The sequence below is a fragment of the Callithrix jacchus genome, chromosome 5 (genome assembly GCF_049354715.1).
Source record: "Callithrix jacchus isolate 240 chromosome 5, calJac240_pri, whole genome shotgun sequence".
Lineage (NCBI taxonomy): Eukaryota > Metazoa > Chordata > Mammalia > Primates > Cebidae > Callithrix > Callithrix jacchus.
In genome coordinates, this window is record NC_133506.1 from 65,541,759 (window position 1) to 65,564,704 (window position 22,946).

A 22,946-nucleotide genomic window follows, 5' to 3' on the forward strand; every position below is an offset into this window, starting at 1 on the left:
TGAGCCATTGAGCCCTGCCCGAACCTGGCTTTTTTTTTTTTAAATACTTTTTGTAGAGACGGGGGTTTCAAATGTTGCCCAGAGTGTTCTCAAATTCCCACCTCGGCCTCCCAAAGTGCTGGGATTACAGGCGTGAGCCACCGCGCCCGGCCAAGATGAATCTTATCACTTGTCATCTTTCCTTCCTGCGGTTTAAACGCTCACATGCATCACTGGCTTTCCTCACCACGTGCACTCCAGAACAAGGCCTGCTTTCCTTTGCCATTTGTGCAAGGCCCTAGGTAGGGCCCTCCCAGCCCACCTTAAGAAGCTGAAGCCTCCCAGTTCCCATCAGAGCCACACAAATGCTCCTAAGGGAGTCTGCCCCGGGGGCTGCACAAAGGCCTCCTGGGACCTGTGCAGGAAAGATCCACTAGGGGCTCTCTGCCTGGAGCATTTCGACTCCCTGCAAGGCCTGGTTCGAATGTCAGCTCTGCAGCATTCTCTGACCTCACTCTTCAGTTCCCACCAAGTGAAAACCAGCAACGACTGTAAAACGTTCTCCCCGGCTCTACCCCTTGCTCTCTGTCTCGGCCCTTCTCGGCACTTGGTCTCGGCCTCCTCCACTGCAAAATGAGGATACCAGCCTGGAGGCGAGGACCCATCGGTCGAGGACGCGCGTAGGGAGCCTGTTCTGGCTCGGGACAAAGTTTGGCGGGTCCACTTTGACACCTGATCCCCATTAGCCATGACCAGCCCTCGCCTCTCGCGCCCGTTCCCTAAGCGGCCCTCCACTTCCTCAATAATCCAACCCAACCCATTCCGCGGGAAAGCGCCTGCCCGGTGGGGAGGGTAACCCGAACTCCGCAGACGGCAGCCGGCGTGGTCATCTGGCAGATTTGCAAGAGAAAACAGAGGATCATTGGGTGGGGGAGGCCTAGCCATAGCAGTCCCAGACCAATCTCCACCCAAGGTCACCTTGCCCGCCCGACGGGAAGCGAGCGGCAAGGAGTCTCCCCGAGGCTCCGCCCCTGGAGGGCGCCCGGCCTCCCCGGGCCTGGTGTCAGGGTGCGTTGCCTTTAAGACGTTCGGAAAAGTCACCGCGTCCGTGGGCGGGGAAAGATGTGCGGCGCGTTTTGTCCCTCGCGGGCCGCCGTGGGCCGGGCCGGACGCGAGGGCGGGGCAGGGGAGCGGCGGCGGGGTCAAAGGCCACGGCGCGCACCACGTGGGCCGGTGACTCCGTCCTTCCCGCAGCGGCCGCGGCGCGCAGGGCACTTGGGTTAGTGGCGCGGCGGGCGGCCCGGACAGCCAAGGCGGACGCCCGCTCCCGCCACCATGGTCATCAAGACGGACGAGTTGCCGGCGGCCGCCCCGGCGGACAGCGGCCGGGAGCACGGCTCGCAGGCCGGGGGCAAGGGGCGGCCGGGCGCGGCCGGTGAGCTGGGCCGGGGCCGGCGGGCCGCCGGGCGGGGGGCACCGGTCCGGGACGGTGGGTTCGGGACTCCGGGGGAGCCGCCGCCTTCCCTCCGCGCCGGGACTGATTGTATCTCGCTGGGCCCTCTACTGGGTCGCCCCCGCGCTGAAGGTCACCTTCACTGTCGCCCCCGGCTGCGGCCGGGGCTTCGCACGTGGGGTCCCGGGGAGGGCAGCCTCGGCGGGCACACGCGCGCCTCGTCGCAGGGACGCGTGCGCGCACACGCGGTTTCGGGGTGCGCCGCCGCCGCAGACAGAGGGAATTGGCGGCCCCACCCCCCTCTGCGCCCGGGCAAGGGAGCTCTCTGGGCTGGGGTCGCTCTGCCGCTTGCGGGACAGCCCCCTTCGACACCTGCTCGGCGCCAGCCTCCTAGGCGTTCCCCGTACGCAGGGCTGCAGCCCTGGAGTGAAGCTCCACTCGAGGCTTCCCAAGGCTCAGTCCGTGGGAAGAGCACGATGTGCGTGCGGGGTGCGTGTGGCGAGGGGCTTCTCTGGCTCGTGCCCTGAGCCAGGCTTTCGCCGCAGGTCTTCAGGCTGTGGCGGCCGCTCTCTCTGGTGCTGGCCTGCTCGGCGGACCTGGAATAGGGGGCGTCTGCCTGGGCATGGGGCAAAGCCAAACCCCTTGGCAGGGGGAAGTGTTTTTGCCAGAACTTGATCATTAACCTGCCTCATTGCGAAAAGTGGGTCAGACCATAGTTGCAGTTTTTAAGGCAAAGGTCGTTAGTGTGGAGTCAGGCTCCTCGATCCCCCATAGGGGCCGTGTGGTGGAGGCTGTGGGAGTGGCTGCACCTCGCCTCGGGTGGGGCGGCTTCTCTCCCTTTCTTCTGAGCCCTTTCCCTTCTCTGTTCCCGCCACGGTGTCTCGGTCTCCCACATTGGGGCTGGAATCCCCTTCCCAGCTCCCCACATCTTCCTCAGGCCTGGGCTGCGGTCCTCTTTGCTCCGGGTGGCAGCGGGGGGTGCGGAGCTACTCCTGTCTCCCCCCACACACCGGCTGTCCTCAGTTGGGATTTGTGGTCTTGACGCCCCATCATCTCCCTTCCCAGCTTCATGAGGGCGCCAGGGCGGACTTGGGAATCAGATGGGGACAGTGTTCGGCTTTCTGACCCTGTTCCCATCATAGCGGAGTTACTTTGGAGTGAGGGACAGCTGCTGGGGCAGTGCTGCTGATTTGCCTTGACAAGGCCAGGGCAAATGCTGATGGCCCCAGCCTGCCAGGCTTCGTGCTGATGTGGTTCTGAATCAGTGGGCCAGGCTAGATAAGAAGAGGTTGGCAGACTTACCTCTATCAGAGACCTGAAGAATCGAAGTGACTTGCACAAGGTCACACAGCCATTTCATTGTTAAGGGAAGAAGTATTTGGATTCCAGCTCAGGGCCAGCAAAGCCAAGGCTGCTGTGGCCTGGCCCAGAGGAAGCTGGGAAGGCGTATTGGTTTGGATCACATGCTGAGAACCAGAGGCTGACGAGAGTCTGCTGGAGGATTTCTGTCAGGGAGTCAAGCCCCTTCCTAACTCTGCTGAGGGGGCTCTGTCTGGGGTAAGCTGGGTCAGGGGAAAAGCACAGCTATTTGTTTGGGGGAAACTGGAAGCATACCCGTGGGCAGGACATTGGCCCCTACGCCCCCGGGAAGCTAGCACAGATAGCTAGGATTCACATTACAGCCAGCCCGGATCTATTAAAAAGAGGACAGAGCCTTAATGAAGACCGCCCAGCTGGGGCCCACCTGAGCATCAGAACCGAGGCTCCTGACCCCTGAGCTCCAGCTCTGGAAGGCTGTTCAGTCCCCTTAAGGAAGAAGTGGTCAAGGCCATTGAGGGTGGGGGGCAAGGTTTGGCTACATTCTTGGGAATAAAGCAGCTTTTAGGGGTTAAGAGAACAGGCAGGTTTTTCAGGTTCACAGTGGTGTGTCAAGTTCCTTCTGCCTAGGGGAGGGCTCCCTGGAGATGAGGCCCTGTGGGGAGGAGAAGGAGGCTGGCAGGTGGGGAAGGAGTCTAAGGGCTTTTGGGAGCTCCCCAACAGGATCTTTGCTGTTCTCTCGGATGGGATGCGGGGAACAGCTTGAGAAACTCTCACTGTCCTCAGGCCCTGAAGACACCTGCCTCTGACCTGGGTAGAACAGGAAGGACGCAAACAGGGGCCTGCCTCTGTAGGGTCTTCAATAGGTCGCCTGCCTTCCCATCCCCTTTCCTTGAAGCCCTGGGCTCCCAGGTCAAGCGATGCACCTTTTAGGACCTTACTTTCTGCTGGAGCCTCACCTGCTGAGGCTGCGGCTGGGGTGTGGCCTGGCCCTGGCACAGTCTTCTGAGTGAGTTTGTGGCTGGCTTGGGCGGCACACAGGCCCCCTGGGGAGGCCTAAGTTTCTTTTCTGGCTCCTCCCTTCTGCTGCCTTTGGGCTCCCTGCGCCTCCAGGCCCCTGTGGGGGTGTGCTTTATCTCTTCACTGGCATCTGAGTTTTCGAGTATGCCGAGTGCTGTTGGGGCACTGTGCTCCGTCCTGCTGGAGACCTCCTCTTCCAATTTTCTAAAGCTCACTCCTCAGAGGTGCCCTGGGGACAGGAGGGCAGGGAGTGTTGGCCCCAGAGTGTAGAGGCCTCGGGGAATCCTGTGACGGTGGTAGCTCTACCCCCTGGGGTGCAGCCTGCCTGTGGGTGCTGCAGCCTGGCCCTAACAAGTGGGGGTGGCACTCATAAGCCATGGGCTTGGGCATCTGACACCCTGCTTTTGCTTTTCTTCTTTTTGAAAACGTCATCCCAAATGTGATAGTTACACCTGGCTTTTTGTTGCTGACTTGGCTGCCCTTTGCCCTGTGACCCTGGGCAGCTGCTTCCTAGCCTTCTGGAGCCTCAGTTTCCTCAGGTGAGATGGGCAGCCAAGCCAATTGTGGGAGCTGCCATAGGCTGGGCCTGTCCTGGCTCTATGGTAAACAGAATGCAGGTGGTTGTCAACACTCCTCAGGGTCACTGCCAGGCGGCCCCGCCCCACTCTGTCTCCGGAGGGTGAGGTGTTTTGGGAGATGGTAGGGGCAGAGGGGCTCTGCCTTGGCCTGTCCTTTCTTCTGGTCATTGTGTGGGGCCCAGAACTCTCTGTGGGGGCTGGGAAGCAGCGTCTGCCTGATCCCTGGGCCTGGAGGGGAGGGGCTGTAGTGAGAGCCTGGCCCCGCCCACCCTGGGTAGGGTGGATGCTAGGACAGCCCTCACTGGGCCTGGCAGCGCGGCAGAGGTGCCCTGGCCAGCTGGGTGGTGGCTCCTCCCCCCCTGCGGCTCGGGCCTCTTGTGCCAGCTCTCTTCTCCCTTGGGAGAGACTTGGTTCCCTCCTGGCAGGGCTGGGGCTGCTGGAAAGGGAACACGGAGCCTGCCAGCTTCTTGATGGCACTAGGAGGCCTGGGGCACGGGTGCAGTTGTCCTGTGGGAGCCTGGGGACCCATCCCCCTCCCTCCTGCCAGAATCAGTGACTCCCAGGAAGGGGCTGGCAGCCAGGTCACCTGCAGGGGGCAGCAGGAGCCAGAGGTCCCAGCCAGGCCCTTGGGCCAGGGGCAGCAGAGTGCTCAGTGTCTGGGCTGGTGGGCAGAGGCTGCCGCCTCATGGCCTGGGCCCAGGTCTGTGTCAGCTGTTGCCAGCAGCTGGCCAAAGCGGTCCTGCTCACCCCCACTGGGGTGGGAGCCGACGAGAGGACCCCCTTGCTGGGCCCTACCCCTGCCAGCCTATCTCCTAGGCCCTTGATCTTGAGGGGTCCAGGTACCCCAAATGCTGGGTCCTCCGGTCCCCCTAGCAGCTTTGCCAGCAGTGACCCCCTCTCTAGGGGGCAGAGGGCAGTGGGCCTGAATGCTGATAGCAGCTCCTCCTGGGGTTCTGGGGCCACCGGGTTCTCCTGGCCCTCAGCCGTCCTTCTGGCCGACCTTGAGCAGGATGCCAGGCAGGGGGAGTGTGCCCTTCCTGGGGTTGCCCCAGCAGGCCTGGCCTCACTGAAACCCGAAGCCAGCCGGAGCTCCAGCCCCGGGCCGAGTGGCTGCATGAGGGCAAGGGTAGCAGCAGAGGCTGGAACCAGGGACCCAGGCAGTGCTGGGCCTGAGTTGGGGAGCCACCTGCCTTGCAGCCACAGCCATCCTGAGACTCCAGAGCTGAGGGGAGGGCAGCCGCCAGCTGCACCAGGTGAGCATTGGGACCTCGTGAGTCAGCAGCCACCTCCTTGCTGGGGAGACCGCTTGGCCTTCCTCGGGGGGTAGAGGCCTTCTGGGTTCCCTGGAGGAGCGATTAGGGGCAGGACCTACTCTCCTAGGGAGAGAAGGCGCTGGGGAGCCTGCTGTGTTCCTTTGAAACCTGATGAGGGAACAGGTACCCCCTGAGGGTGGTCTCCCCAAGCTGGGGAAGGACAGTGGGCGCTGTGGCCACCTTGCCCTGGCCTCCCCATTCCAGATGTGTGAAAGAACACAGACTGTCTAGATGCCCACTTCTGGGATCCCATAGCTCAAAACTGCTGTTGTAGATTGGGGGGCCCTCCCTGCTTCTCCCCTCATTCCTGGGAGGACGTTCCTCCTCCTGGCTGCCCTGCCTCTTGCTGCTTTTTGAAAGCTGATCGACCAGCACCCCAGCTGTCTCTGCTCTGTCACTAGACTCAGGCGAGTTTTCACTTGGGGTCGATGGGGCTGCTCACCTGCTCGGGGCTTGAGAGTGTCCTTCCTGGGGCTGCTGGGTCTGGAAGGGAGAGGTCTCTGCATCATTGAGGTTCTTGGGAGTTCACTGCAGGCTTGGAGAGGGCATGGTGGGGATGGAGGGGCATGACAGACAGACAGTGAAGGTCTGCGGTGGCCAGAGTTGAGGGCAGTGCCGCAGTGTGGGGTGTGGGCTGCAGCAGGGAGCCTGGGGCCTGTTCTGACTTGGTGGCCTTAGCCCAGGCTCTGAACCTTTCTGGGCTTCAAATACCTGTCTTTGGGGCAGGGGGGAAGGTACTGTCTGAGCTCTTGGAGGTCCTGTTTCTCATTAACTTGTGGGGTTCCAGGGAAGGGGTGACTTTCCAGGCCCCCTGGTCTCTGCCTCTCTGTGCTGGCCTCATCCCTTCCCCGAGGCTCCTGCTCCGTGTTTCTGGTGGATCTGGATTGGGACCACACAGTTCTGGGAGATGTACCCGTCCCCACTCCTGAGAGCTGGGGTCTAGGCAGGATGGGCAGAGCTGGGCAAGCTGTTCTTTCTGGAAGGGAACCGAGAACCTCCTCAGAGCTGGGACCGTTGAACTTCAAGCCAGGCCGATGGCAGATCCTGGGGCCACGGTCCCCATCTCCCAGTTGGGTGCCTAGGCAGGCCCGTGTGACGAGGAGCTCTCCTTGGTTCCGCTGGAGCCTGGTAGGAAGGCAGGGTTTTGTCACCTGCTCCCCGCCCTGCTTCCAGCATGTGGATTGGGTGCAGTCTGTAAATACTGGACTTGGCTAGAGGTTTGCAGTAAGTACTTTATGAATTGAGTGCCTTTTTCATTGAGCTTGGGCAAGACAGAAGGTGGTAGGTAGAGCTGTTTGTGAGGACACCACCCTGGGTGCAGATGAGCACCTGCTCTGGGAATGAAAGGGGCAGGGGGTGTGATTCCGCCATTGAGTGTTGTTTGGGCAGGCTTTTGAAAAGAAGGTTGATTTCTCCTAGGCCTTGAAGGGTGAGTCAGTGTTTGCCGCACAGAGTGGGCTGTCAGGGACAGCATAGACACAAAGGCACAGTGGAGGGAGGGCAGTGGGGGACCAGGCTGCTGTGGTGCAGTGTCCTGATACCTCAGTGGGGAGCAGGTAGGAGCTGAGGTTGGTTCAGGAGGGTTCCTGAGTGGCTGGCCCCGGAAGCTTGGTCTTGTGAGTGGTGAGCTTCCCGGGAGGGCTCCAGGTGGCCCTGCTGAAACTGAGGGAGGGCCTGGCCGGCAGGGGCTGCAGGGAATGGGTCCCGGGGGTTGGGAGATTCAGGGTGGGTGACTAGATAGAGGGTGGGGGCCTCAGAGCAGGCGCTGGTTTGAGCAGGAAGGCAGGTTCTGTCCCTGCAATACCCGTCTTGAGTGAGGCCTAAGGGTGTGGCTGCTGGGAGGCGGCCGTCTCCCTGGTCCAGACCGCCTGAGAGAGGACAGGCTTGGCTGTGTGAGCCAAGAGGCAGGAGTGTATTTGAAGGCATGGGAGAGGGTGAGGGAAGCGGGAGACGCAGGGCCCACAGCTCAGGAGGGATGGAGGAGATGGAGATGGAGATGGAGGGGGAGGGGGAGGGCCAGTGCCAGGGTGCCGTCGGAGAAGAGGAAAGGGAGCGAGCGGGATGCTGCTGGGCAGCCAGGTGTGCTGGGGCTGGGAGCCCTTGGGCCTGGCCTGAGGGCGGCTTTGGTGCCCCTAGGGAGTGGTTTGGGCAGCGTGCTCAGGTGCAAGCTGTACCACAGTGAGCCAGGGCAGTGGCTGGGGAGGGCGGCGGGACATGGAAGTGGGAAGGCTGTGAGTGGCCTGCAGGTGTGTGGAGGGCAAGGCAGGACGGTGCGGCTGAGGCTTGGGAGGGATGCACATGCCCTTCCGTGAGGCATGTGCCCCTGAGTGGGGTCAGGGGGACGCCCCCACCAGCCAGGCCGCCTGATTCTGTCCTGCACTTGTCACTCACAGAGCTGCCGTCAGTCATGCTGCTGAATGGGGACTGTCCGGAGAGCCTGGAGAAGGAGGGGGTGGCTGAGCCGCCCAGGGAAAACGGGCTGGAAGAGGCCGAGCCAGGAGATGAGACCACCGGCCAGGAAGTCATTGTCATTCAGGACACGGGTTTTTCCGTGAAGATCCTGGTCCCCGGGATTGAGCCCTTCTCCCTGCAGGTAAGACGGAGGAAGAGTGCTGTGTACCAGACCCAAGCCCACTGGGAGGACGAGCTGGAAAGCTGAGCTTTGCCTGTGTGTCTCCCAGCCCTACTTTGTGGCCGGAGACTGAGGATCCTTTTCCTGCCCAGAGCCACTCAGCTAGTGTGGTGGACGTGGGAATTGAGTCCAGGGTCAGGTCATTGCCCACTGCTAGAGGACAGCAACCAGCTGGGCCTGTCAGGCCTGTGGGGGGAGTGATGTGGCCAGGGTGTGCTGGCATCCCAGGACTCCCCAGCCTCTTGCTCTGTGCCCTCGGGCAAGTCACCTCTCTCTGGGCTGTGATTTTACCATCTGCCAGAGAGGAGGACGGTGTTGGGTAGTCTCCAAGGGCAGAGCCAGCGTGGAGGTCTTGCAAGCTGGTGACTCGGTGAGGAACAAGGCAGGGCCGTTGTATGTCCTCCACACCCACAGGCTTGGGCCCAGGAGCACCCCTTCTGGAAGGTGAAAGCCATCTTCCCCAGGACCCTGAGCACTGGGCAAGGTTGGAGGCAAGGCTGCCGTTCTTCCATCTCCCTTTTGCTGCTTGGGGATTGCTCTTGGTCTGCAGGCCTAGCCGGCGTGGGCAGGCTCCAGGCTGCACACACACAGGGCGTGGCATGTGTGGACACAGCCTGGGATTTAAAAGCCAGAAAGTGGGGATACCGAGTATTTGGGGACCAAGGTACCTTGGGCTGGGGATGAGGGTATCATCCGTGCTCTCCACTATGTGACCTCTCACCTGGGTGGTTGGGGCTTCTCCCGGCAGGTGTCCCCCCAGGAGATGGTGCAGGAGATCCACCAGGTGCTCATGGACCGGGAAGACACGTGTCACCGCACCTGCTTCTCGCTGCACCTGGATGGCAACATGCTGGACCACTTCTCTGAGCTGCGCAGCGTTGAGGGGCTGCAAGAGGGCTCTGTGCTGCGTGTGGTGGAAGGTCGGTTTGCAAGTTGGGCAGCCTGCCTAGGGGAGGGCCCCCGGAGGCAGAAGCAGGCAGCACGCCCCCGCCAGGGTCCCTGTGTCACACATGAGCTCAGGGAGGCAGGATGGGAGCACAGGTCTCTTCTCAGGCCGTCACACCTGTACCCTCCACACCTGGCTCATGGGTTAAAGAAGAGGGCTGTGGGCCGGGCGCAGGGGGCTCACGTCTGGAATCCCAGCAGTTTGGGAGGCTGAGTCAGGTGGATCACCTGAGGTCGGGAGTTCCAGACCAGCCTGGCCAACATGGTGAAACCCCATCTTTACTAAAAATTGAAAAAATTAGTGGGGCATAGTGGTGCGTGCCTGTAATCCCATCTACTTAGGAGGCTGAGGTAGGAGAATTGCTTGAACCTGGGAGGCGGCCGTTGCAGGGACCCCAGATTGTGCCACTGCACTCACTCCAGCCTGGGCAACAAGAGCGAAACTCCATCTCAAAAGAAAAAAGACAGAGTTGTGATTCTAAAAAAAAAATAGGCAGTACCATGCCAGGGCTTGAGGTCAGCCCAGTCCGGTTCCATACAGATAAATGAGAAGTCCCTAGAGTGGGAGCTCAGGCGCAGTGAGGGGCTATCCGCTTGGTCTGCAGACTCAAGTTCTCTGGGGAGAAGCCACTCAGGTTCCCCACCCAGGGCCTGTCCGCTTGCTAAGAGCAGTGGTGGGAACAGTCCATAGCTCAACAGTGCCGACAGCTGACCACAGAACCTCTCCCCTCCTCTAAAAGAACTGTGCTTAGAATGCCATGAAAGCCACACGGAGGCAGGGTTGCAGTTGGGGGCCTTGGGAAGTCCCAGGCCAGCACTGCATGAGGGCTGCCTCAGGAGAGCAGGGCAAGGAGCGGAGGCGCCGGAGCTCTGGAAGCCCTGCTCACCCGACAGCAGAAGCAGGCGGACTCCCAGGACCTCTGTGTGCTTTGAGGGATTTGGTGGAAAGTTCTTGATGAACAAAGATCCCTGCTCACCAGTAGAGAGCGTGTGTGTGTGTGTGTGTGTGTGTGTGTGTTGTAAACCAGAACTCCCAACTTACGTGTTCACATAAGGAATCTGAAAATGGAAGTGTTAGCCCCTGAACAGTGTTTTGTGCTGAGCAGGATCTGGAGGGTGAGGCCCTGGTAACGCCAGCCCCTCACCTACTCTCCTGACAGAGCCATACACAGTGCGAGAGGCCCGAATCCACGTGCGCCACGTCCGTGACCTTCTCAAGAGCCTGGACCCATCTGACGCCTTCAATGGGGTGGACTGCAACTCCTTATCCTTCCTCAGCGTCTTCACTGATGGTGACCTGGGAGGTACGGGAGGCATTGGGGCTGGGGAGTGGGCCGGGGCAGGGACATGGAGGTGGGGGCTGAGGGGTCTGGGCCTGAGCCACCCAGACCAGGCCCACGTGCAGACGGCCCTGGATGGCCTTGTGCTGACCACCAGCCTTGGGTCCTTCAGACAGTGGGAAGCGGAAGAAGGGCCTGGAGATGGACCCCATCGACTGCACACCGCCCGAGTACATCCTGCCAGGGAGCCGGGAGCGGCCACTGTGTCCCCTGCAGCCCCAAAATCGGGACTGGAAGGTAGGCTTCCCAGGGAGTGAGGAAGAGGGTCCCTGGCGGGGTGGAGGCCCCACACCAGAGGCCTGGCCCCTCACGCTCAGCCACTCCCACAGCCCCTGCAGTGCCTGAAGGTGCTCACCATGAGTGGCTGGAACCCACCACCAGGGAACCGAAAGATGCACGGGGACCTCATGTACCTGTTCGTGATCACGGCCGAGGACCGGCAAGTCAGCATCACCGCATCCACGCGGGGCTTCTACCTGAATCAGTGAGTCCTTGCCAGCTGCAACGTGCCCCTCTGTGCCTGCTGTTCTGGGCCCCCGCTCAGTGCCCACCCTCCCCACAGGTCTACAGCTTATCACTTCAACCCCAAGCCCGCCAGTCCCCGCTTCCTGAGCCATTCCCTCGTGGAGCTGCTCAACCAGATCAGCCCCACCTTCAAGAAGAACTTTGCGGTGCTGCAGAAGAAAAGGTAGTGTCTTCACCCGTCCCGCCTCGTCTCGTGGTCGCCAGGGCACTGATGAGCCATCCCCACACGCCATTGCTTCTTCCTGAAGAGACAGCCTGGGTCCCCAGTGTTCTAACCCCCTTCTAGGGAGCTGTCAGCCAGCACCGGGTCAGCAGCTGTGGGAGAGGCGCCGTGTGCTTCTGGCTGACTTGGGGCAGGGAGACGGCAGAACAGGTGGGGGCCTCAGAAAAGGGGTCCATGGAAGGGCCCTGAGCTTGGTGGGCTGCCCCATCTCCCCCTCCCCTGCCTGCCACAGGGTCCAGCGCCACCCGTTCGAGAGGATCGCCACCCCCTTCCAGGTGTACAGCTGGACGGCGCCCCAGGCGGAGCATGCCATGGATTGCGTGCGTGCAGAGGACGCCTACACCTCGAGGCTGGGCTACGAGGAGCACATTCCTGGACAGGTGCCTGCGGCCTGGCCCCGCCCTCCTGGTGCTGGGCTGGGTTCTGTGCGCCTCCCAGGAGGCTCCATGCTTGACTGTTCATTTGGGAATCTGGGGCTCTTCTCAGGGAGGTGGAGGAAGGGACTTCCCAGAGCAGGTCGCAGGACACAGGCTGAGCTCGCACCTCCCTCCCTGGTCTCTCGGCAGACCCGAGATTGGAACGAGGAGCTTCAGACGACGAGGGAGCTGCCTCGCAAGAACCTGCCTGAGCGGCTGCTTCGAGAGAGAGCCATCTTTAAGGTGCCTGCAACCTCTGCTATCTGCCAGTCTCAGGCCCACTGGCCGCCTGCTGACGGGTTTCCTCATGGACAGGAGTAAAGCGAGGAGGCTGGGGCAGCCCCAACCCCGTCAGCTCTCCCCAGGCCGGGAGCTCTCCCACAGGGTCTGCTAGCCTTCTGCCTCCCAGCAGAACATCACAGTGCCTTTCCCCGTTAGCTCCCCCTAGGTTGGCAGCTCTCCCACAGGGTCTGATGTTCTGCCTCCCAGCAGAACATCCCAGTGCCTTTCGCTAGTCTCTGAGGCTTTGAGTCCCCGGGAAGAGCGGGCCCTACTTCCAGTACAGACTGAGTGTCCAGGGCTACCCAGATTCCCACCCTCCTCCACTGGCTCCCCTGAGGCTTTTGCCTGGGCAAGCACTGGCCAACCGAGGCCCTTCTGGGGTGGGAGATCATTTGCATAACAATTTTAACTTGGCGGTATTTAAAAGTTATTAGTGCTGTTGCTAAGATAAATGAGGAAAAGTAGTTGCTTTAAAATAAAAATCTCAGCCAGGCACAGTGGCTCCCGCCTATAATCCCAGCACTTTAGGAGGCTGAGGCAGGCAGATCATTTGAGCCCAGGTGTTGGAAACCAGCCTGGGCAACATGGTGAAACTCCATCTCTGCAAAAAATACTAAAGCTTAGCTGGGCATGGTGGCATGTACCTGTAGTCCCAGCTATTCAGGAGGCTGGAGTGGGGGGATTGCCTGAGCCAGGAGAGGTCGAGGCTTCCGTGAGCTCAGATCGCACCACTGCACTCCAGCCTGGACAGCAGAGTGAGGCCCTGTCTCAAACCACCACCACCACCTTCCATCATTTTACTGCCTAGAGAAGATAATGGTAGAAACGAAAACGAATTTTCCGGGTACTGACTTCACCAGAGACGGTACCAAGTGCTTTATAGGCATCATTTCCTATAAACGTTTGGACAGCTTGTACCTTTACCACCACTGTTCCTAGGTGAGAAAACGAGCCTGAGAGCTTTATCTGTTCAGGCTCACACTCCTGTTAATCACTACACTGCTGTCTCCCAGGAACAAGTGTGCCTTCAAAACATGGTGTTTGTTCTTTATTTTTTATTTTTTTTAGATGGAATCTTACTCTGTCACCTAGGCTGGAGTGCAGTGGTGGGATCTCGGCTCACTGCAACCTCTGCCTCCCTGGTTCAAGTGGTTCTCCTGCCTCAGCCTCCTGAGTAGGTGGGACTAGAGGCACCCACCACCACGCCCAGCCAATTTTAGAGACGGTTTAACCATGTTGGCTGGGCTGGTCTCAAACTCCTGACCTCAGGTGATCCGCCCAGGTGGGCTTCCCAAAATGCTGAGATTACAGGCGTGAGCCACAGCGCCCAGACAAAACATGGTTTTCTTGCCCTTTTCTACATATGAGGAGATGGAGGCTTTGGGTCCCTGGGTTCCCAAGGCAGACCTGGTTTCCACCTACATCTAGGTGAGCTTGGCCAGGGGGCTGTAGCTTGAGGCTCTTGTGGGTGGGGCCTCTTACCCTCCCTCCCTCCCCGGCCCCTCCCAGGTACACAGCGACTTCACTGCGGCAGCCACGAGGGGCGCCATGGCGGTCATCGACGGCAACGTGATGGCCATCAACCCTAGCGAGGAGACCAAGATGCAGATGTTCATCTGGAACAACATCTTCTTCAGCCTGGGCTTCGACGTGCGTGACCACTACAAGGACTTTGGTGGGGACGTCGCCGCCTACGTGGCACCCACCAACGACCTGAACGGCGTCCGCACGTACAACGTGGTGGACGTGGAGGGGCTCTACACGCTGGGCACGGTGGTGGTGGATTACCGCGGCTACCGCGTCACGGCCCAGTCCATCATCCCCGGCATTCTGGAGCGGGATCAGGAGCAGAGTGTCATCTATGGCTCCATTGACTTCGGCAAGACTGTGGTGTCTCACCCACGGTACCTGGAGCTGCTGGAACGCACGAGTCGGCCCCTCAAGATCCTGCGGCACCGAGTGCTCAACGACCGAGACGAAGAGGTGGAGCTCTGCTCCTCGGTGGAGTGCAAGGGCATCATCGGCAACGACGGGCGCCACTACATCCTCGACCTGCTGCGCACCTTTCCGCCTGACCTCAACTTCCTGCCCGTGCCTGGTGAGGAGCTGCCGGAGGAGTGCACCCGTGCTGGCTTCCCCCGCACCCACCGCCACAAGCTCTGCTGCCTGCGCCAGGAGCTGGTGGACGCCTTCGTGGAGCACAGGTGAGGGGCAGCCCTGCTGGACAGGGCTGGGCCAGCTGTGGGGAGCACGGGCACCCTGGGTGGGGCTGGGGCTGGGTCCTTGGAGGGAGACACTCTGGAGGGTGAAGAGCTCAGCCTGGCCACAGTCATTAGAGACCTGTCCCCACCTGCCCTGCTGTTGGGCTCCTGAGTGCAGAAATCGGGCTTTATATTGGCCACAGACTCTGGAGCAGCCAGGCCGGTGGCCCAGCTGAAGCAGCACTGTTCTCTTAAGGAGCATTGGGAAGTCTGGGTGGCTGTAAATGTCCCAGTGCCTGGGGGGACAGGTGGGGCTGGGTGTCCCTGCCGCTGGTGTTTAATGCTTGGGAAATGGCCATGTCAAATGTCCCACAGCACAAGTTACACTCTCTCTAATGCCAGTGGCTTCCTGTCACTGTTGCGGGCCCTGACCTGGATGGGGAGCCCCTCTCTTCCCGTCCCTCGAATCACCCAGCCCTCTTCTTCCTGTCTCGGGAGATCTTGGGTTTTCTGCATTGATAGTACAGGCCAAGCAGGGGGTGCCCCGGGCCTTCGGGTGTGGAGCCCCAGCCGGCTGGGAGCCTGCAGCCAGCAGAGCTTCCCTCCCCGTGTCCCACCTCCTGTCTGCTCTGCTCCAGGTACCTCCTCTTTATGAAGTTGGCTGCCCTGCAGCTGATGCAGCAGAAAGCCAGCCAGCTGCAGACCCCCTCCTCCCTGGAAAATGGTGGTCCTTCCTCCATGGAGTCCAAGCCTGAGGACCCCCCCAGAATGGAGGCGGGAAGTGAGGAGGAGGGCAGCAGCGCCAGCGGCCTAGCCAAGGTGAAGGAGCTGGCAGAGACCATCGCTGCAGATGACGGCACAGGTGGGGCTGCTGTGGCTGTGGGGAGAGCCGGGGCTGGCCCTGCCAACTGGTCCTTGCCGGGTGACTCATGGCCCCACCTGGAAGAGGCTGGCTGCCAACTCTGTGAGGAGCTCAGGGTGTGGCTTGGGGCAGCGCAGCTGTACCATGGCAGATTGGGGCCGCCTCTCATTGAGCCACATGTCCACAGCAGACCCTCGGAGCCGGGAGGTGATCCGCAACGCATGCAAGGCAGTCGGCTCCATCAGCAGCACAGCCTTCGACATTCGCTTCAACCCTGACATCTTCTCACCAGGCAGGTGGCGGGCCGGCCGCACAGGAGCCTTCCATGCTGGACCTTCACTGGGGGTTCTGGGCCCTGGGCACCTCTGGGCTTGTCCCCCATCTGAGCACTTCCCTGAGAGCCCAGGCGCTGTTTGTCCTGCCACCACCTGGCTCAGCCTCTCTGCTCTCCCTCCTCCAGGGGTTCGCTTCCCTGAGTCCTGCCAAGATGAAGTTCGGGACCAGAAGCAGCTGCTGAAGGATGCAGCTGCCTTCCTGCTCTCCTGCCAGATCCCTGGCTTGGTGAGGGGCAGGGCGCGGGGCTGGGCGGGGCTTGCGTCGAGGGTGCTGGTCCCTCATCCAGCTCTGACTTGGAGGCCAGTGGACTCTTCACAGCAGGGACTTTTTCAGCTGTCTCTGAGTGGGCATCCCTGTTTACCAATGGGGAACCTGACCCCCCAGTGGTCAAGGGCACAGGCCCTGCTGAGCCCACCAGGTGGTCTGGCAGCTGGAGATCTGGTCCTCTGAGGCCTGGGTGGTGGCAGGGCTGGGGTGTGGGGGGCAGCTCAGTGAGGCTGCCCATCCTCCTCCCCCCGCAGGCTCTGTGCCAGTCCCAGGGATGCTGGGTGCTGCCACCAACGCTGTGGCCACAGCTCAGGCTGTGGCACCTCCAAGCCTTGGGACATGGGGCTGGGGGTCAAGTAGTGTTCCCAAGAGGACACCTCTGCTCCTCCCTTGCCGTCTGGGGGGCCTGTGCCACCACCGGCCTCCTGGTTCTTGGCTTGTGTTCTTCTCACCCTGCCTCTTTCACATGTTCCCACGTCCTGGCTGCCCCTCTCCTGACTGGGAGCTGGGGCCTTAGGGGTCCGTCTCCAGGGCCTCCCAGGGTAGCTGTGTTCCCCCAGAAAGACACAGTTGAGTGGAGGCAGAGGAGCCGGGTGGGGCCTGACCGGTTGCAGCCCGCAGGTGAAGGACTGCACGGAGCATGCAGTGCTGCCCATGGACGGGGCGACGCTGGCTGAGGTGATGCGCCAGCGTGGCATCAACATGCGCTACCTGGGCAAGGTGCTGGAGCTGGTACTGCGTAGCCCGGCCCGCCAGCAGCTGGACCACATCTATGTGAGTGCACATGAGTGGGTGGAACCGGAGCTGTGGGGTGGGGATGGAGGCTGGGACCTGACCAAGACCTCCCTTCTGATCCCTCCAGAAAATCGGCATTGGAGAGCTCATCACCCGCTCTGCCAAGCACATCTTCAAGACGTACTTACAGGTGCCACCTGTCTGCTCTGTAGCTGGCCGTGGCCTCCCAGGGAGGTGTGGGGCGTTGGGAAGGAGCCTGAGCTGGGCTGAGGGCCCTCCTGACGTGGATGAAACCGTGCCTTACAGGGAGTTGAGCTCTCTGGCCTCTCAGCTGCCATCAGCCACTTCCTGAACTGCTTCCTGAGCTCCTACCCCAACCCTGTGGCCCACCTGCCAGCCGATGAGCTGGTCTCCAAGAAAAGAAGTAAGCGGAGGAAAAACCGGCCCCCAGGGGCTTCAGATAACACAGCCTGGGCTGTCATGACCCCCCAGGAGCTCTGGAGGAACATCTGCCAGGAGGCCAAGAACTACTTTGACTTCAGCCTCGAGTGGTGCGTGTGTGTGGCTGTACAGGGCAGGGGTGGTGGGTGCCTGGGACGGGGCAGATGAGGCGGCCACCACCAACTTCCTGATGGCAGCTAGGGCCTGTGGTCTTATTCCAGGGAGTGGGAGGAGAGAAGAGGGAGCAGCTGTGGAGATGACTGGGTGCTGGAGGATGAAGGGGGCCTAGCAGTGCAGAGCTGCTCAGGCCTGCTGCTTTCTCCGCAGTGAGACCGTGGACCAGGCTGTGGAGACGTATGGCCTGCAGAAGATCACACTCCTGCGGGAGATCTCGCTGAAAACAGGGATCCAGGTGGGCGCAGCTCAGTGTCCCTGCTGCGGGCTTCCATGCCCCAGCGGGGCCACAGGGAGGTGGCTTTTTCTTTTTTTTTTTTGAGACGGGGGTTTCGCTCTTGTTACCCAGGCTGGAGTGCAATGGCGCAATTTCGGCTCACCGCAACCTCTGCCTCCTGGGTTCAGGCATTTCTCCTGCCTCAGCCTCCTGAGTAGCTGGGATTACAGGCACGCGCCACCATGCCCAGCTAATTTTTTGTATTTTTAGTAGAGACGGGATTTCACCATGTTGACCAGGATGGTCTCGATCTCTTGACCTCGTGATCCACCCGCCTCGGCCTCCCAAAGTGCTGGGATTACAGGCGTGAGCCACCGTGCCCAGCCAGCTTTTTCATAGTAGTCATCTGTACACAAGTGTTGCTGGGTTGGGAGGGCCAGCCCTCGGCCTGGGGCTGAGGCTTCCTGTGGGTGTGGGGCTGCCCCCAGGTCCTGCTGAAGGAATACAGCTTCGACAGTCGCCACAAGCCCACGTTCACCGAGGAGGACGTGCTCAACATCTTCCCCGTGGTCAAGCATGTCAACCCCAAGGCCTCAGACGCCTTCCATTTCTTCCAGAGCGGGCAGGCCAAAGTGCAGCAGGGTGTGTGGCCGGGCGGGACTGGGCGGAGGGGGACTCCCCACGGCCCGTCCTGACCTCCACCACGGGGGTGCCTTGCAGGCTTCCTGAAGGAGGGCTGTGAGCTCATCAACGAGGCCCTGAACCTGTTCAACAACGTCTATGGAGCCATGCACGTGGAGACCTGCGCCTGCCTGCGCCTCCTCGCCCGCCTGCACTACATCATGGGTGACTACGCAGAGGTGGGCCTCTGGCACCGGCCAGCTATGGCAGCAAAGGCCTGGCCTCATGTTGGGGGTGATGGAGAGTGACAGGGCTTGGAGGCTGCTCACCTTGGGGCCCTGGGTGGAGGAGTTAGGGGAGACCAGGGAGAATAGGCCATCACTCATTCTGCCCAGGCCGCTCTGGCTCCACCCCTCTGTAACTGTCCTGGGGATTGTGTGGGAGCCCTGGTGCTGTGGCGAGGTCGCTTCTGTGACGATGGCAGGACCCTCCATGGGGTGTCAGCTAGGATGCCCCCTGAGACCCCGTGAGTGGAAAGGAAGAGAGCCACCAAGCTTCCAAGGCCTCTGCCCTGTGCAAGGCTGTGAGTGCCCTGCCTGAGCTGCCTCGGCCTCTGTGCCCTGTGCTGGGGTGTGGATCTGGGTGCCCTGCCTGTCTGGGGCTTGCAGAGGCTGTTTCAGGGTCAGCCTGTTTTAGGCTCCCCACTCTCCCTGCAATCAGAGGCATTTTCTTCTTTTGTTTATAATTTTTTTTTTTTTGGTAACAGGTCTCGCTTTGCCGCCCAGGCTGGAGTGCAGTGGTGTGATATCCACTCCCTGCAGCCTCCACCTCAGCCTCCCAAGTAGCTGGGACTACAGGCATGTGCCACCGTGCCGGCTGTATTTTTAGTAGACAGGGTTTCCCCATGTTGGCCAGGCTGGTCTTGAACTCCTGACCTCAAGTCACCCTGCCCACTCAGCCTTGGGCTTTTTTTGGCTAACGTTTTTAGTAGTTTTAGGTGTGTATTTGTGTATTAGTGGAGATTTTGTTGGGCATAAGACCGCAGGTGTGTGTGGAGCTCTCTATGGGGCGTGACCTTGGTGTGGCTACCTTGTGTAAGAATCAGAGCCCGAGTGCTGCCGGAGAGGACAGGTGCACCTAGAGTAGCGCCATATGCGCTGCTGGGCCAGAGCCAGGTGGGCTCTAGGTGCCGTGGGGTTCCCACCCCACAGCAATCACCACTATCTCTCCCCAGGCCCTGAGTAACCAGCAGAAGGCAGTGCTGATGAGCGAGCGGGTAATGGGCATTGAGCACCCCAACACCATCCAGGAATACGTGAGTGCCGCCTGGGCCGGGTCTGCAAGGGGCTGGGGTTGGCAGCCACCCTGACCTGCCTCGGCCCTGCCCGCAGATGCACCTGGCCCTGTACTGCTTTGCCAGCAGCCAGCTGTCCACCTCCCTGAGCCTGCTGTACCGTGCCCGCTACCTCATGCTGCTGGTGTTCGGCGAAGACCACCCCGAGATGGCGCTGCTGGATGTGAGTGCGGGTGGGAGGGGGGTTGGGGGGGGTGGCATGGTAGGGACCCACCTGTGTCACTGGGGATGGGGAGCTGACTAGCCCCGCCTGCCCCTAGAACAACATCGGGCTGGTGCTGCACGGGGTCATGGAGTACGACCTGTCCCTGCGCTTCCTGGAGAACGCACTGGCCGTGAGCACCAAGTACCACGGGCCCAAGGCCCTCAAGGTGGCCCTCAGGTGAGGGGCTGCTCGGAGCAAACACCCAGGCCCACATAGGCTGGTGGGGCACCCGGTGGGGGCAGGGAAGAGGCCCAGGGCTCTGTCTTCCTCTGAGGCTGACACCCGAGACAATTTCTCTCGACTTCCACCGCCCTATCCTGCCCTCTTCTCTGAGACTTCATTGGACTTAAAGTTCCCCTCAGTGGCTTCCAGGGAGGGATCTAGAGGAGAGACTCCGAGCCCCTAGTCAGGCCCCCACACCCAGCGAACTATACCCTTCCCCCGCCCCGCCCCGCCCCGCCCCATGCCTCCCGGTAGCCACCACCTTGTTGCTCGAGTCTACGAGAGTAAAGCTGAGTTCCGGTCGGCTCTGCAGCACGAGAAGGAGGGCTACACCATCTACAAGACGCAGGTGCGCAGCGGCGGGGCGGGGAGCGGGGAGCGGGGGGCGGGGCTGCGGCGGGGGCGGGAGCGCGGCTTGCGGGCAGCCGGGGCCATAGGCCTCTGCCCCTTTCCCGCAGCTGGGCGAGGACCATGAGAAGACCAAGGAGAGCTCCGAGTACCTCAAGTGCCTGACCCAGCAGGCAGTGGCTCTGCAGCGTACCATGAACGAGATCTACCGCAACGGCTCCAGCGCCAACATCCCGCCACTCAAGGTGAGTCTGGGGCGGAGCGGCCTCTGCTGCCCGGGGCGGGGCGGGGCGGGGGGGGGGGTGCGGGCGGAACTCCGCTCACAGCTCGTCCCCGCCCCACAGTTCACAGCCCCCAGCCTGGCCAGTGTCTTGGAGCAGCTGAATGTCATCAACGGCATCCTCTTCATTCCTCTCAGGTGAGGCCCCCCTCAGACGCCTCCCCCTGCTTATTTTTTTTGAGACAGTCTCAACTCTGTTGCCAAGGCCGAAGTACAGTGGTGCGATCTCAGCTCACTGCAACCTCCACCTCCTGGGTTCAAATGATTCTTTTGCCTCAGCCTCCTGAGTAGCTGGGATTACAGGTGCACACCACCATGCCTGGCTAATTTTTAGTAGAGACGGGATTTCACTGTTTGCCAGGCTAGTCTTGAACTCCTGACCTCAGGTGATCCGCCTGCCTCCGCCTCCTGTAGTGCTGGGATGACAAGCGTGAGCCACCGTGCCTGGCCACCCTGGTTGTTTCTAAAAGAAGTCATACATTGTTGTGGCTGAGAATTGAAAGGGGTAGCCGCTGAGGAGCAGATACCGGAGAATCCTTATGGAAATATCCACGTGATCTGCACACGCTGCCCCCACTTATTTTACTCAGCATCCTTGCACGCACGTGTGAAGACTTGGTGTTTCTGCTTCACACAACAATGTATCTTGGCATCTTTCCTCTCAGTACCTGAGGAACAGCCTCGTTCCTTCCCCGCCACCTCCCATTCCGCAGCTGGGTGGGCCTGAGGAGCAGGCCCAGGGCTCCCCAGCCTCGTGTGGGGAGCGGATTTGGCCAGCAAGGCATGGGAGCAGCACCCCCCCAATCCCCCACTCCGCTTTCTTTCACCTACTCTGGTGGGAGACCACAGAGGGCAGTGGCTGGAATTGAGTGAGGGAGGCCCGGGGCCAGGTCAGGTGCAGGGTCCTTGCCTTCTCCATGTCCAGGGATGTTTCCGCCTTCAGCAGGGAAGTGCTTGTTCCACACACATTTCCCACTGAATAGAGCACAGAGCCTGAGCTTGTCCCAAGGGCTAGCTGGAGGATGGTGGTGCGTGCAGGTGCCCTGTGAGACCTACCTCCACCCCTACTCTTCTCCTCAGCCAAAAAGACTTGGAAAATCTGAAAGCCGAGGTGGCAAGGCGGCACCAGCTCCAGGAGGCCAGCAGAAACAGGGATAAGGCCGAGGAGCCCATGGCCACCGAGCCTGAGCCTGAGCCTGAGCCCTCAGGTGGCCCAGAAGACCTGGGCTCCGAGCCCCAGGCAGCCAAGGACCCTTCTCCAAGCGTGCAGGGATAGAGGGAGAGACAGATGGACAGTCAGCCAGCGGCGCCAGCAAGCCAGACACCAGGAGCAGGGGGCGTGCCTGTGATTGGAAGAGGAGGCAAGGCTCTCTTCCGCATTTCACCCCACCCCACCCCTGTGTCCTCCTGGGACCTTGGCCTGGCCTGCCTGCCCCCGAAAACGGTGTTTTTACACCGGTTCAATTAGTACATGATTAAGAGGCCCAATTGAAGACAGGTGAATGGCGTGCACGGCCCTCCGTTCCCAGCTGGGGCAGGTGTTCCTCAGTCTTCACCCTCCAGCAGGGTGTGGCTGTGAGTGTCGGTCCATCCCTCTCCCCTGTACAGAGCCCAAGTTGTCTGGAGCGGGTGGCGCAAAGGTGGAATTTCTCAGGTCATTTGTGTGGTTGACATTATGGCTGCTGCTTTTGCTGCCACTACCCCCCGCCCAAATTGAAAGTCCAGGTTTTAAGTCAAAAAATGGCAGAGGGGGCTTTCCTGTGTCCTGGGATGGGGGGCCAGAGCTCTGTGGCAGGCCTGGAGGGTTGGGGTGCACTTTAATGTGGGGCAGGATGGAAGCTGAAGGGCTGTGGTAGTTGTGATTGGCCTGGTCTGGCTGTAGCTCCTGGGTGAAGGGGTTGGGGTTGGATGTTCGGGGCTCTCAGAGCCTGCGTGCCCGGCCCTGGCCTGTCTGCCCTCAAGCCCAGCGAGAGGCACTGCCACAGGCCCTGAGTTGCCTCCCTTCTCCCTGTACCCATCTGGGCATAGCCTTGGGGACTCCAGTCTGAATGTATCCCTCTCCCCGTTTCAACCTGAGCTGCCTAATGCACAGTGGGATGGGGGACAGGGCTGGGGGAGCAGTGCCGAATTATGGATCCCGGGGAAAATAACAGGTGCAGGTGTGATGTCACCTCTTTGGAGCCCAGCTCCCTTCCTGGTCCAAGATTAGCTCTGGGGGTGCAGGGCCTCCACAGGTCCCGCTGCTCCCCCCCACACACACCTGTGCTGCTTTGTGCCTGCTATCAGAGCCCTGATGGGGGAGGAGGTGGCTACCCCAAGAGCCGGTGGGTCAGGCGGCTGCCTAGGGCTTTGCGGAGAGCTGCTTGTGGGTGTGGCATGTTCAGACACCTTGTTTCAAAGGGGGTGGCGTGAGCAAGCAAACCATCCCCACTGCTGAGCAAGAACTTTTTCTTGTTTTTAAACCATCACGTCTTCATTTCACATTGGAATAAAGTGAGTTTTTGAAACCTGCAGCCCAGCCTCACCTGTGTGTTCTGTAACCCGGTCTGGGTGAATGGTGAGGGCTGCCAGGAATTATGGGGAGATATGAGGTCAAGTTCAAGATCATCCTTGCAGTTGAGGGGGTGGAGTCACAGGCACTCAGCTGGAATTCATCTAGC

At 60.9% G+C, this 22,946-nt stretch overlaps 1 protein-coding gene across 10 annotated transcripts; it reads left to right on the forward strand.

Moving 5' to 3' along the window:
• The first annotated feature begins 1,211 nt into the window (after positions 1-1,211).
• CLUH (CLUH binding protein of NUMT mRNA) lies at positions 1,212-22,799 on the forward strand. Of its 10 annotated transcripts, none has more exons than XM_078372426.1 (28): positions 2,879-2,989; positions 4,216-4,308; positions 5,545-5,600; positions 8,054-8,253; positions 9,041-9,212; positions 10,398-10,541; positions 10,690-10,814; positions 10,907-11,061; positions 11,140-11,265; positions 11,558-11,705; positions 11,892-11,984; positions 13,533-14,227; positions 14,863-15,086; positions 15,274-15,378; positions 15,547-15,647; positions 16,311-16,463; positions 16,552-16,614; positions 16,731-16,975; positions 17,193-17,277; positions 17,745-17,898; positions 17,977-18,116; positions 19,112-19,192; positions 19,269-19,394; positions 19,492-19,613; positions 19,914-20,007; positions 20,117-20,251; positions 20,351-20,424; positions 21,367-22,799. In XM_078372426.1, exons 4-28 carry the CDS (start codon positions 8,068-8,070, stop codon positions 21,560-21,562), a joined length of 3,942 nt encoding a protein of 1,313 aa, XP_078228552.1. In that variant the 5' UTR covers positions 2,879-2,989; positions 4,216-4,308; positions 5,545-5,600; positions 8,054-8,067; the 3' UTR covers positions 21,563-22,799. The 10 variants fall into 10 exon arrangements, with proteins under 10 accessions (XP_035155253.1, XP_035155254.1, XP_078228549.1 ...); XM_078372428.1 differs by having other exon boundaries at positions 15,277-15,378; XM_035299362.3 differs by lacking the exons at positions 2,879-2,989; positions 4,216-4,308; positions 5,545-5,600 and adding an exon at positions 1,212-1,414.
• The last annotated feature ends 147 nt before the right edge of the window (positions 22,800-22,946 follow it).